The sequence below is a fragment of the Pleurodeles waltl genome, chromosome 3_1 (genome assembly GCF_031143425.1).
Source record: "Pleurodeles waltl isolate 20211129_DDA chromosome 3_1, aPleWal1.hap1.20221129, whole genome shotgun sequence".
NCBI classification, from domain to species: domain Eukaryota; kingdom Metazoa; phylum Chordata; class Amphibia; order Caudata; family Salamandridae; genus Pleurodeles; species Pleurodeles waltl.
In genome coordinates this window covers 1,583,143,227-1,583,158,543 of record NC_090440.1, presented here as the reverse complement: position 1 = coordinate 1,583,158,543, position 15,317 = coordinate 1,583,143,227, and the positions used below count along the sequence as shown (strand labels likewise).

The 15,317-nt window shown below is 41.7% G+C and overlaps 1 protein-coding gene across 2 annotated transcripts in view; it reads right to left on the bottom strand.

Moving 5' to 3' along the window:
* Positions 1–15,317, bottom strand: part of STAM2 (signal transducing adaptor molecule 2) — a 310,306-nt gene that overhangs the window by 150,290 nt on the left and 144,699 nt on the right. For both annotated transcript variants that reach the window (XM_069225179.1, XM_069225180.1), the window contains exon 7: positions 1,457–1,649. In XM_069225179.1, coding sequence (XP_069081280.1) covers positions 1,457–1,649 — 193 coding nt within the window. The remainder of the gene's footprint in view (positions 1–1,456; positions 1,650–15,317) is intronic.

Sequence of the window (15,317 nt, the reverse complement as noted above, 5' to 3'; positions counted from 1 at the left end):
GTAATAAAGTACTTTCAAGAAAATCGACTTTGGATTTTGATACAGGTTTGTGTAGTTTTTTTTTTCCAAAAACCTTTGAACTGCATGGCTGCAAGACATACCTTAATCTAAGAGGGTGTACTCTTTTGATCTTGATATGGAGGATGAATCAAGTAATGCAGCTATGCATTAGTTCAGATCAAAATTGTCCTGGGTGCACCAGGTAGGAACAGCTTCCACTTAAAAAGGTAGGAAGTCCTGGTGGGATGCAGAACCTTGCCCCTGAAGTTGTCCAATCTGCACACAAGTCTCCTGTGTGGTAATTCTAGCAGGTTTTGATCAATGAATCACCACTGGCCCTAGGAGGGTCACCCTGGTCTTGCAGTAATATATGGATTATTACATATGGATATCGGAGGAAAGGCATGTAGACAAATCTGACCAGCCTATCATAACCAATTTACTTTGGTCCATGGCTGATTATACCTCAAGCTGAAGTCTGGGCATTTTCTTATTTTCTCCAACAGCAAAGAGGTCTATCTGAGGATAGTCCCAATCATGGTAAATGTCGAGCAGTATTTTGTTGTGTAACTCCCATTCACAATTTTCTTGCATAATGCTGCTGTGTGAAACTGCTTCTGCATTTTGGACACTTGGTAGATGAATGGCTGTAATTTGCAAGTTCCAGGCTATAAGCCATTCCCAAATTGATTGTGATTTCAAAGACATAGCCTTGACAGAGTTGTCATATTGTATGTATAAGTAGTGAGCTTGTCTTGAAAGCTGGCGGAAACAACTTGTGAGCCAGATGGATCACCCTCTATTTTAGAGGGTAGGAGTGTTAAGATATATCTTTCTTGGACCAAGTCTTCTCCCACTAGGTGTTCCATGTGATCAACTCATCACATGTGGGACGGCATTGAAAACAATTGCATGCATTTAAACATCCAGATAAATGGTGCACCCTACATTAGGTTTTTTAATTGGCATTACTAGGGATACTACTGAACCTTAGACCAAGATAGAGTGAGTCCTTTTCCCAGCTACTGGTGTACTGGCACCACTGGCTGGGATGAAAATGAGATTGCTCCAAAGAGGTCCCTTTCCAAATAGAAGTTGACATAGCTTAAGTAAAAGTAGTTTAGACATTTATCTGGTTAGGGACATCTCCAACCCTTTTGGAAGGAAGGGGAGCAAGTGGAAAGGTTACCATTGCATACTACTTAATTGTCACTATAAGCCGAGCAATAATTTAAATAAGAAGGAACATTTATGCAAGATCTAAAACGGTATCACTTAATATAATACAGGCACAACTGGTTTACAGAAGATTGGCTTAACACTATTTCAAACTGTTTAACACAATTTCAGGTGGAAAACACAAAACTGAGGTAGAAGCTCCTGTCATTTCTTTAGAGAATGCAATCTAACTTATTTGGAAGAATATGTACAATTTTGAAAAGCATCAATAACATACCTGTCATCTAGTACAATAATTATTTCTCCACTCTTAAATGTAAGTTCGTTGTCCTCAACTGCTTCAAAATCATACAAAGCACGGACTTTCCTCGGTACCTTCTGACTATCCTGTTGTGAATCTACGGATGGGTATAAGGGTTTAATTTCTGCTGGTTGTTGTTGTTTCTGTTCTTGCAAGGACAATTCAATTGCTGTGATTCCAAAAGAAAATAACACTTGTTAAAGATATGCTTTCATAAAGCAGGGTATTTTAAAAAGAAATTCCACACACTAGCGGCCCGCACTTCAGAAGAATACGTTCTTAAACTGTGACAACAACATTCCAATGTATGACACAGAAGATAAACATATCTATGTACGTTTATATATTCACTGAAAAAAATCTAAAGGTTAAAGTAACATTTATAGTTAGGCAATAGTTTCAGTGCTAACAAAGTTTAAACTAAAAAAAAACACTTAAACTCACCAGTTATAGTTATTGCTGGTAACTATAACTCATGCCCTAAGGTAACTGTAAGTCATGCACTCCCCATGTAGAGACTTGTCATACAAAATGTAATTTCAGATGTTGCAGTGATATTACCAATGATGTCACTGAACAAGTCATGAGTGAGGTAATATGGTAGGGAATTAGCAGTGCATGGTGAGGGCGAGTTATAGTTATTATAGATAACTATAACTGGTGAATTTCAGTTTAAAACGTTACATTGGCACTGAATTTTTCACCTAACTATATCATCACTGTAACCAATTTTTTTTTTCAGGGAATTTCTACTAAAAAAAAAAGAAAAAAAGAAATTAACCCCAAGTCATATTTTATCACCATACATAAAGTCAACCCACACTGTGGGGGGCCTGGCTGAAGGGACTGGAGCTTACTATCTACAAAACTACTGAACTGATTTACACAAAAATCACACTTTCTGGATTAAGATCTAGCTTTCTGCCAAATTTCGTGTAAATTCCGTTCAATTTTTTGCAGTAGTGCTTCTTACAAAAACTAAAAAAACGTCTATGGACGATGCATGAGAATACTGATTTTGGGACCCTTCTTTTCCTCAGCCCCCACCTGCCTGTAGCCCACCTCTGATGGCAGAAGGATATGAAGGGCAGGGGGGTGAGGGCTAGGGAGCGAGGGGCTTTGGCTTTGTGTAGGGAAACAAATTATTATTTTACATTTAAAAAAGCCTAGAAATTAATTGTTAAAACAAAGATTAAAGAAATGTTATAGTTAAGTGATATGTTTGGTAACAACGTAACGTTTTACACTAGAAAAAAGGAAAAACACAAATTCGCCAGTTATATTTATCTCAAATTACTATAAGTCGTGCCCTGAAATAATTGTAACTCATGTCCTCATCATGCACCGCTAATTACCCAAATACTACATCACTCATGACATATTCTAGGTCATCTTTATTAATATCACTGCATCATTTGTAATGAAATTACTGATGAGAAAACTATGGCTGGCGGGGCGTGAGTTATAGTTACATTAGTGCACGAGTTATAGTTACTTGGGAAAAATCCCAGTATAGCTAGGTGCAAAGCAACTTTCCATAGCAGTCCCTGTAAGTTGCTTAGACCATTGTTTTCCAATCAAAAAGTTATCAAGGCAGAAACATAGCAACTGTAATAGCATCATGGAATCATTGTACAGAAATAATGGTTTGTCTCTGAAAAACTGTCCGCAGTCCTGTCAAGGTACACTATGTTAATCAACAGCAAACACCCTGGATGCCTCAGTCTCGATGAGGAGTTTCATTTGCATACTGGTTAATATTTTTGGTCTGTGAGTTAGGGGTTCTTTGCATATGTTGAACCTGTATAATCTGCCTTGTATATATATATATATATATATATATCTTTGGTCACTATAGTTCGTTTTGAGAGAGTTCTTGTTTACTAGTTTTTTATTTTATTTTGTTGAACCATTTTTAAGTCGAGAGTGCAAGTGCTTCTACCATGTTGTTAGTATTGTGGGCGTTTAACCATGTCCATCTCACCCCCATCACTTTCACTTGTTCGTGGGCTTTCCTTTCAAAAACCCCTTCATGTAATCGGTAAATGCTTTACATTTGTCCCACCTTGAGGCTGCTTCGATACCGCCTTGGGGACCGACCTTGTTACATGGATAATTACATGATTGCCTATATGCTTTACTGTGAGCGGACTACTTTTTAATTTGTTTTGTCTCGCCCCTTCGCGCTCCATGGCGCTTTCAAGTCTTACACAGCGCAAACTCGATCTGCAGTATTGGAGCAATTTGCATGACTACCAGTTACTTCATACTTAACAATTAAGCTCATTGGTGAAAGTGTGATAGTCAAATGGAGGAATATACTAAGTAATCCAGTATAATACATTGTATTCTCCCTACAGCTTCAGCGTCTTTCCGCTTGGAGCAGCGTGACATGGAATAAGTATGGTCACACTCATTGCTGCCCCAGAAGGCTGGTAAATCTCGGGTAACCATAGCCGAGCGCGCACCGAAGCCCTAGACAGTCTTAAAAATAAGGAGGCATACATTGCAAATAGATGGAACAGGCCAACAAACCTCAGGACATCTTTTTCATATTCAGAATGCTTCACTGTGCAAAACTGAAGCACTAATGCAACAGTGTCCTCGGCTTTGAAATACACTGCAGGAGACAAAGAATGTATGTATAAGCGCTTGAGACTCTCGCGGTGCATGCCAGCGAGACAGTTTTTTCCCGTAATCTGTATCATGTTACGTTTTCACCTCGATGTTCTGTAAATCAAGTTTTTAAGGCCTTTATGTTTAGCCACGGGTATTGTTAAAGTATGGAAAGCTTTATGCAATGAAAACTTGAAAATAATGTTGATTAAAACTGACAAGAGTTACAGAGGTTGCCTCTGTGTTCACTCTTTTAGTTACTGTTAATTAGCATTTGTATTATGAATAAAACCATGTTGTTTGTCAGACTGGGGAATCATGTAGCCGTCCGTTCCTAAATGTTGTTACAGCTGTAGAAGTTTGGCTTAGGATGTCACTTTGAATGATCTCAGGACTTTATTCGGGCGATCGTAGGGTGGGGAAATGCAGGCTTCTGATGTGCCATTGTGACACCTCAAGGCGATGAACATTTTATTTTATTGCATTTCTTTAATCAGAAAGCCTGGCATCATCAAGTTAAAGATTGTGGTTGCTTGTTTTTGTTTTGTTTTCTTAAATTTCCTTGGGTGTACATTTCCGGGTTCTTTTATTTAAACCAAACATTAAAATGAGTTTAGCGTTTTCCTGCACTCGAGCTTTAGTTTTATGGTCTCACTAAGAGAACATTTTTGTTGGCCATCACACTGTCGCGCTTTCTCCTGTTACAGTGTGTGATAGCCCCTCCTCCCGTCTGGTTTTGGTTTTGCCTTTAATTCAAGCTGCACTCCTTTCTCTACGGGGCTCGGTGCCATGCTTCACGTAAGCAGCACTTTCAAAAAAAAAAATGCTGTTGTTTTTTCATAAAACTGGTGTAAAAATGCTACTGTTTAGTCACAAAACTGATTCCTTCAATGTAAGCGGCACCTAAGACAAAACAAAAGATATGATAGGAAAAAAAAAAAACACCCAGAAATACACATCAACACATTTAAAGGAGACTAGACTTTTTTTATGGCTAACAACTTCCAAACAAAACGCAGGCTGATACGCATGCTTCACTTCTCTTATCTGTGGGCATCTACAAACACGGAATGCGCAATTTGAGTTTCATGACAGAAACTTTTCGACTTAAGTTTTTGGATTTTGTAATGAATAACTACAGATTTAAAATTAGAGTACAAAATGACAGCAGCATCCATTCAGCTGGGGTTCCCCAAGTGACTCAGTGACGTAGGCGTGGGTTGTTCACAAGGACGATCTCTGTTTCTATATTCCCCATTAGTATTTAGGAAGAACTCTCGCATTACCTGGAAAACCTCACTACGGTAGAATGGTTTTGAAATGTTTAACTCTTGATCTTAGACAAACAGTTTACAAAGTGCAAAAACCCTATTTTGTTTGAATAAGTAGACTAATGTTTGCTGCATGCATCACAAGAATCTAGCCCACATACCCATGAGGTCTAGCCCACATCACCTAAGACTTTTTAGTTTAGTTTACTAAAAACATTGCCATCAGGGTCGGAGTGTTCCTCAGTTTGTTTAAACACTCAATTTTAATAAATAGATCCAAGATATATCTACTAACTTGCAGATTTACTGATAAAACTATATAGTGTATTAATAATCTGTGAAAATTGGGTTTCAGAAAACATTTCCTTTGCACATCAACATGTAAAGTATTCAGATTTTTTTCATCCTATTAAAATATATTTTCATCACACAGAAATATAAAAAAGGGCTTTCACACCTACTGAAATATATTTTGAAATGTTTGCACAGTTGACTTAGTCATTTAAATGTTGTGTTAGGAAAAACCTAACACCCTATATCCTTTTATTTTACATTCTAAGCAGCAGGTCACACAGGTCACCTTACATAAGTCCTGGAACTCTGCAGTCAGAAGGAAAATTAATCGTAAGAAAAACTTACTTTTGACCTCGGTCTGTGAACACAGAGCAAATGTGACATAAAAACAACATTTAAAGGCATCTTTTATTGCCCCTCATCTTTTCAACTGAACAGAACACCTGTTCAGTGTCAACTCGTCAGATGGTATGAGTAAGTATTAAAATTAACCCAACCTGATCAAATAAGACTCGCCAACGCGAGTGGTCGAGTGGATTTTTCGAGCCCTGAACCACAAAAGAATCACACTCACAAAAATTATACTAAAGGGTGTAATAGATTTGGTAGCAATTTTCATGGAAGTGATTACAAGTTATGTTTTGCCATTATTAAAGAGTGCAGGTAATGCGGGCATAAAGGCCATTATGCACGCATGTGCAAAGAATGGTCTAAGTGTAAAATAACGGTGGTGGCTGACTCGTACGATTCAAATTAGATTTATGTCAAGACCGTATATTGAGTGTGGGTGATGATGTTGAAATGGAGAGGAGGGAGAGTAGGTCTAAGGTGTGGTTTAACATTCATGGGAGAGATGTAGTGTTAATGGTGGACACTGGCTCTCATTACACAATACCACAAACTTTATTTCGGTCACTAAGATCATAAAAGTACAACACAGATAAGTGATACACATACAAATACTTAAAATCATGTTAAGATTAAAAATACAGCATAATAAAATCTCATTGCAGTCAAGCCTTCTTTTGTGGTCACAATACTATTGAAAAACAGTAGACACAAGCACTTACGGTAACTTGCTGTGGAATAACCTCGCATTAGCATAGTTACCCATGATAGGGTATTAAATATGTCCCGTTATTAATGTGCGAGGAGGGAGTATACCTGACAACCACTATAAAAGCCAAAAAACTCAAGTGCTACCTACATTGAGTTTCTTCTAAATAAGGAGCTCAAATTGGCACATTGCAAACAACTGGTGGAGTTAACCAGTGAATTCACAATCCCCTTGTCGTTTAAATAAATTCTTAGTATAAACTTGGAGCGGCTAGTCCATAGGGCCATCAAATGTTTAGCCTTACCAAAACCCAATGCTCTACTTGTGTCGGTCAAGGATGTGGAATTCCTATCGCCCAACGCCTGGGACATATTGTTAGGGGGGAAAGAGATTGAGCGTTAGTGCACAGTCTGATTTTAATCATATTCAGGGTCCTAACGAACCGTGGCATAGTGTATGTATGGATTTCATTGGTCCTCTTACGGGGATGAGGGAGAATTTGAGTTGATGTATCTTCAAAATTGTTAGAAGTAAAATATATGAGGGAGGTGTCTACGAAGAACACCATCAAGGTATTGAGGGAGCTGTTTAGAAGGGAGGGCTTTCCGCATACGTTGATAACTGATAATGGCACTCAGCTTATGTCTACAGAAATGAGGGAACTTTTGGAGGCATACGGCATAAAACATCATTGCATGTCTCTCTACAATTTGCAAGCGAATTTGATGGCAGAACACATGTACCGCATGGTAAAGGGCACCATACAGTTAGCAGTTCGCAACAAGTTGGAAGTGTGTGAGGCAGCTGAGATGATGTTGTGGGCATACTGCACCACTGAGGGTAGAGAAATTGGTAAATCGCCCTTTGAGTTAATGAAAGGGCAGAAACCTCAAATAAAACTGGTGCCTAGCTGGTTGAAAGGAAACATCAAGAACAAATACCTTGTTTCGAGAAACAAGACAACAGGCATTCAAACAGCAGATTGAGTGAAAGTGAGAGATGATCATCTGGGAAAGGGTTTAATCAAGTTTAATGGTCCATACAAAGTTGAACAAGTTTCTGATTGGTATATGGTACTTCAAAACAACGATAAGTGGAACAAACAGACAATGGCTCTATATCAAAGAAAAGGAAGGGATGGAAGTGTTGATGCAGATGGTGGCGAGGGTAGTAGCGGATTCATGTTGATGAATGAGAATAGAGCATTGTCGGAGTTGGAAGAAGTGACTGAGATGAATGTGTGTGACCAGATGCCCCCTTACGTGGAAATGAAACTAGTATGAGGGTGGATGAGGTTAGGAAAAGGTGCAAAGAGACAGGAGATCACCAACTTATTTACAAGATTATGTAAGGGAACAAGAAAAGTAAAATGGTGTGTATTCTTTTATTCATGGTTTATGCAAAGTTTCCATTTGTTCTTCAATTATTCATTTTTGTATATTTGTAAAATACAAGTAATTTAAAAAAAAAAAATGTGTGCATATATTTACCTATATTCTTCATGTAAATAGTTTTTTTGATAATATGTTCTTGTTATTAAGGGAGAAGGTTGTGTTGTACGTATGATGTAATAGAGCTGGGGAGATGTGGAATGTGGATTTTGAACTCACGTCAGTTGCAGTGAAGCTGGCGAGGGAGAAGTCATGTAGGAAAGGTTGTAAGGAAAATGGCACTTACCCAGTGTACATCTGTTCGTGGCATTAGTCGCCGCAGATTCACATGCTGTGCACAGTCCGCCGTCTGGTGTTGGGCTCGGAGTGTTACAAGTTGTTTTTCTTCAAAGAAGTCTTTTCGAGTCACGAGACCGAGGGACTCCTCCCCTTTCGATTCCATTGCGCATGGGCGTCGACTCCATCTTAGATTGTTTTCCCCGCAGAGGGTGAGGTAGGAGTTGAGTATGCTAGTAATAGTGCCCATGCAATGGAATGAATACGTATGTACAAAATGAAGGTTAAAGTAATATATTTACAAATGTACAAATGTTGAAGATCTACTTCTAAACGGCTACAGGCTCCCAGGGAGGCGGGTGGGCGCATGTGAATCTGCAGCGACTAATGCCACGAACAGATGAACACTGGGTAAGTGACATTTTCCGTTCGGTGGCATGTGTAGCTGCAGATACACATGCTGTGCATAGACTAGTAAGCAGTTATCTCCCCAAAAGCGGTGGTTCAGCCTGTAGGAGTTGAAGTAGTTTGAAATAAAGTTCTTAGTACAGCTTGACCTACTGTGGCTTGTTGTGCAGATAACACATCTACACAGTAGTGCTTAGTAAATGTATGAGGCGTAGGCCATGTTGCTGCCTTACATATTTCGTTCATTGGAATATTTCCTAGAAAGGCCATAGTAGCACCTTTCTTTCTGGTTGAGTGTGCCTTTGGTGTAATAGGCAGCTGTCTCTTTGCTTTAAGATAGCAGGTTTGGATGCACCTAACTATCCATCTGGCAATACCTTGTTTTGAAATTGGATTTCCTGTATGAGGTTTTTGAAAGGCAATAAATAGTTGTTTTGTCTTTCTAAATACTTTTGTTCTGTCAATGTAGTACATTAGTGCTCTTTTGATGTCTAATGTATGTAGTGCTCTTTCAACTATTGAATCTGGCTGTGGGAAGAACACTGGTCATTCTACTGTTTGATTTAAGTGGAATGGTGAGATAACCTTTGGTAAGAATTTTGGATTTGTTCTTAGAACTACTTTATTCTTGTGTATTTGAATAAATGGTTCTTGTATGGTAAAGGCCTATATTTCACTTACTCTTCTTAGAGATGTGATGGCAATGAGAAATGCAACTTTCCACGTTAAGTATTGCATTTCACAAGAATGCATGGGTTCGAAAGGTGGACCCATGAGCCTTGTTAAGACAATGTTGAGGTTCCATGAAGGAACAGGTGGTATAATTTTTTTTAGGCCTTCCATAAACGCTTTAATGACAGGTATTCTAAACAGGGAAGTTGAATGAGTAATCTGCAGTTAAGCAGATATTGCGGCGAGATGTATCTTTATGGAAGAGAAAGCTAGATTTGATTTTTGCAAATGTAGTAAATATCCTACTACATCTTTTGGAGATGCATGCAATGGTTGAATTTGATTATTATAGCAGTAATAAACAAATCTTTTCCATTTACTTGCATAGCAGTGTCTAGTGGAAGGTTTTCTAGCTTGTTTTATGACCTCCATACATTCTTGTGTGAGGTTCAAGTGTCCAAATTCTAGGATTTCAGGAGCCAAATTGCTAGATTCAGCGATGCTGGGTGTGGATGCCTGATCTGTTGTTTGTGTTGTGTTAACAGATCTGGTTTGTTGGGTAGTTTGACATGAGGTACTACTGACAGGTCTAGTAGTGTCGTATACCAAGGTTGTCTTGCCCATGTTGGTGCTATTAGTATGAGTTTGAGTTTGTTTTGACTCAATCTGTTTACTAGATATGGAAGGAGAGGGAGAGGGGGAAAAGCGTACGCAAATATCCCTGACCAATTCATCCATAGAGCATTGCCTTGGGAGTGCCGGTGTGGGTACCTGGATGCGAAATTTTGGCATTTTGCGTTTTCTTTTGTTGCAAATAGATCTATTTGAGGTGTTCCCCAAATTTGAAAGTAAGTGTTCAGTAATTGGGGGTGAATTTCCCATTCGTGGACTTGTTGGTGATCCCGAGAGAGATTGTCTGCTAGTTGGTTCTGGATCCCTGGAATAAATTGTGCTATTAGGCGAATATGGTTGTGAATTGCCCAATGCCATATTTTTTGCGTTAGGAGACACAACTGTGTCAAGTGTGTGTCCCCCTGTTTGTTTAAATAATACATTGTCGTCATGTTGTCTGTTTTGACAAGAATGTATTTGTGGGTTATCATGGGTTGAAATGCTTTCAACGCTAGAAATACTGCTAACAGTTCTAAGTGATTTATGTGGAACTTTCTTTGATGAATGTCCCATTGTCCTTGGATGCTGTGTTGATTGAGGTGAGCTCCCCACCCTGTCATGGAAGCATCCGTTGTTATAACGTATGTTGGCACTGGGTCTTGGAAAGGCCGCCCTTTGTTTAAATTTGTACTGTTCCACCATAGAAGCGAGATGTATGTTTGGCGGTCTATCAACACCAGATCTAGAAGTTGACCCTGTGCTTGTGACCATTGTGATGCTAGGCACTGTTGTAAGGGCCGCATGTACAACCTTGCGTATGGGACAATGGCTATGCATGAATGCATGAAGACATCATGCCCAGGAGTTTTAATACTATTTTTGCTTGTATCTTTTGTGTTGGATACATGGCCTGTATTACCTTGTGAAATGTTTGAACCCTTTGTGGACTTGGAGTGGCTATCCCTTTTGTTGTGTTGATTGTCGCTCCTAAGTATTGCTGTGTCTGACACGGCAAAAGGTGTGACTTTGCATAGTTGATGGAGAAACCCAGCTTGTGAAGGGTTTGTATAACATAATTTGTTTGATGTGAACACTTTGTTAGCGTGTTGGTCTTGATTAACCAGTCGTCTAAGTAAGGGAACACTTGTATTTGCTGCCTTCTGATATGTGCAGCTACTACTGCTAGGCACTTTGTAAAGACTCTTGGCGCAGTTGTTATTCCGAATGGCAACACTTTGAATTGGTAATGTATTCCGTTGAATACGAACCTTAGGTATTTCCTGTGCGAAGGATGTATTGGTATATGGAAATACGCATCTTTTAGATCTAATGTTGTCATGTAGTCTTGCTGTTTGAGCAGTGGGATTACGTCTTGTAGTGTGACCATGTGAAAGTGGTCTGATTTGATGTAGGTGTTTAGTGTTCTGAGATCTAGTATTGGTCTTAGAGTTTTGTCTTTTTTCGGTATGAGAAAGTACAGTGAGTAAACTCCTGTGTTCTTTTGTCGACCTGGTACTAATTCTATTGCGTTCTTTTGCAGTAATGCTTGAACTTCTAGTCCTAGAAGGTCTATATGCTGTTTTGACATATTGTGTGTTTTCGGTGGGACGTTTGGAGGGAGTTGGAGAAATTCTATGCAATAACCATGTTGGATAATTGCTAAGACCCAAGTGTCTGTTGTTATTCCCTCCCAAGATTTGTAGAACTGGCTTAGTCTTCCCTCCACTGGTGTTGTGTGAAGGGGTTGTGTGACTTGTGAGTCAATATTTATTTTGAGGGGTTTTGGGACCCTGAAATTTTCCCCTGTTTCTTGGGAATTGGCCCCCTCTGTATTGTCCCCGAAAACCTCCCCTTTGATATTGTCCCTGGTAGGTAGGTGGTCTTGTTTGTGAGGTGCTGGTTTCTGTGGGTTGACCTCGAAACCCTCCCCTAAAAGTTGTTTTACGAAATGTGCCAAATGTGCCTCTGCCCTGCGGGGAGTAGAGTGCGCCCATGGCTTTGGCTGTGTCGGTGTCCTTTTTTAATTTTTCAATTGCGGTGTCCACCTCCGGCCCAAACAATTGTTGTTCATTAAACGGCATATTGAGCACAGCCTGTTGGATTTCGGGTTTGAACCCAGATGTGCGCAGCCATGCGTGCCTCCTTATAGTGACTGCAGTATTTATTGTTCTTGCAGCTGTATCCGCTGCATCCATAGAAGACCGTATCTGGTTGTTAGAGATACTTTGTCCCTCTTCCACCACCTGTTGCGCTCGTTTTTGGAACTCTTTGGGGAGGTGTTCGATGAAATGTTGCATCTCATCCCAATGAGCCCTGTCGTATCTCGCTAGGAGTGCTTGCGAGTTGGCGATGCGCCACTGATTTGCCGCTTGTGCTGCAACCCTTTTTCCTGCTGCATCAAATTTGCGGCTCTCCTTGTCTGGAGGTGGTGCGTCGCCTGATGTATGCGAGTTGGCTCTCTTACGAGCTGCTCCCACAACTACTGAATCTGGTGCCAGTTGTGATGTAATAAAAACAGGGTCTGTGGGCGGTGCCTTGTATTTTTTCTCCACCCTTGGATTTATGGCTCTGCTTTTAACTGGCTCCTGAAATATCTGTTTAGAGTGCCTTAGCATTCCTGGGAGCATGGGAAGGCTTTGATAATGGCTATGTGTGGAGGACAGGGTGTTAAAAAGGAAGTCATCCTCAATAGGCTCCGAATGTAGCGATACATTATGAAATTCGGCTGCCCTAGCTACCACCTGTGCATATGATGTACTGTCCTCAGGTGGTGAGGGTTTAGTTGGGTACGACTCCGGGCTATTGTCCGATACTGGAGCGTCGTAGAGGTCCCATGCATCCGGATCATCCTGGCTCATGGTGGTATGAGCTGGTGAGTGTGATGGAGTTTGTGCCGGTGATGCATGAGCTGGCGGTGGTGGAGAGGGTGGTGGAGTTACCTTCTTTACCACCTTTGCTTGTGGTTGCTTGTCTCCTTGCTGGAAGTAAAGTTTTATTTTCCTTTTGATTGGGGGAAGAGTGCTGATCTTCCCTGTATCTTTTTGGATAAAGATCCGCTTTTGCGTGTGATCTGGTTCTTTTGTTTGTAATTCCTCCTCAAATCTGTGTTTTTTTAGTTGAGAGGACAGTCCTTGTTCCTCTGAGTAGGAACCGGTTTTCGGTTCGGTTGCCGGGTGTTTCGGCACCGAAACCGTGTCTCTGGATTTTTTCGGCTCCGACAAGATCTTTCTTCTTTTCGGCGTCGTGCCCTGTCGGTGCCGACCATCTTCGGTGCCGCTGTCTCTGTGTCGACCCCTTTCTGCACCACTCTCTCGGTCCCGAGATTGCTGCGTGCCTGTGTCTCGACCTGAGTCGGACGACTTCGACACCAGCTCGCCCTTTTTCGGTGCCGATGTACGGTCACCTACTTTCCGGGTTAAGCCATGGCCTGTTGGCGGTGGCGTCCCCTGGGCTTTGTCAGTTTTATCTTGTGATGTTTGTTTCGACGTCTTACTCACGGATGGTTGTTCTTCGACGTCGAATTCTTCGGAATCCGACTCGTAGATGGAGAAAGTTTGTTCTTCCTCCTCCTCGAACCGTTGTTGTCCTGTCGGCATGGACGCCATCTGCAATCTCCTGGCTCTTCGGTCTCTGAGCGTTTTTCTCGACCGAAACGCGCGACAGGCTTCGCACGTATCCTCCTTGTGCCCGGGGGACAGGCACAAGTTACAGACCAAATGTTGATCCGTATAAGGATATTTTCCGACCGAAACACGGAGCGAAAAGGAACACGTCCGAACCCGATGGCGGAAAAAAACCAATCTAAGATGGAGTCGACGCCCATGCGCAATGGAATCGAAAGGGGAGGAGTCCCTCGGTCTCGTGACTCGAAAAGACTTCTTCGAAGAAAAACAACTTGTAACACTCCGAGCCCAACACCAGACGGCGGACTGTGCACAGCATGTGTATCTGCAGCTACACATGCCACCGAACTTAAAGTTACTCAGAAGGATCTCCATCGGCATCCAGATTGCTTAATAATTTTATACAACAGAATACTTTTCATTTTCAAAAGTGGACAAATTAGCGCAATTTCTCATAGACAGTAATGCAGTCTTAAGGGAGGAAAAGTAACAACACAGTTTACAGGTTAAGTACCAAACTTCCGATCCCAGTCTCTGGGGGCTAAGGTGTCCACAAGGTACAGTTTAGGAAGACACCCAGGGTGTACCACCAGCAACACAGGGCCAGCTGGGTGCAGAGGTCAAAGCTGGTGTTGGGCACACAATAGAATCCTATGGAGACAGGGGGGCAAGTAGAGGAAAGCAGCGTGCTGGTAAGTACCCGCCACTTCGGGGGGTTTAGATCAGCACCAGAGGGGGCCACCGGTCAGCATCAAACACACACAGTCAGCGGCACCGGGACGTCCGGAAGCTGGGTGAAAACATAGTGTAGGGCACCCAATGCTTTTCAAAGGGGGCTACTGTCCCTAAGGGTGGCTACACATTTTTTCTGTGCCCATTCCCTCTGGGGAGGAGGTCACATTTCTAACACTATTGGCTAACATCCTCCAAGACGAGATGGAGGATTCTACCAGGAAGGGTTCACCTCAGCACTGGGCACCTTAGAGATGGTCCTAGCTGGGGTGGGAACACCTCCGGGTGTTCACTAATCTTCCCGCCGGACCTGCCGCCAAAAGTGGGGCCTGGTTCGGGGGGGTGGGCATCTCCACTAGCTGGAGCACCCTGGGACAGTGTAACATGAGGCAGGATCCATTGAGGCTCCTCACCAAGTGCTGCAGTTCCTGCAAGGGGGAGGTGCCAAGCACCTCCACCCATAGCAGGTTTTGTTCCTGACCCCAGAGAACACAAAGGCTCTCACCCTGTGGGATCAGAAACCTGTGGCAGGCTAGCATAGACCAGTCAATCTTGCACTAGTGGGTTGGATGAAATACTGGGGATATCTATCTCCTCAGGGTGCATTTTTCATCCAACAGTGGCATCAGTGTGGGTTTATTGTGCTGGGAAGCTTGATATCAAACTTTCCAGTCTTCAGCTAAGCCATCATGGAGCTGTGGAGTTTGTAATGACAAACTCCCATACTAGGTACTCAATGTGGCCACATAGCACTTACAATGTCTAAGAATGGACATAGACACAGTAGGGGCATATTGCTCATGCAGCTGTGCCCTCACCTGTGGTATAGTGCACCCTTCCTTGAGGCTGTAAGGCATGCTAGAGGGGTGACTTACCTAAGCCACA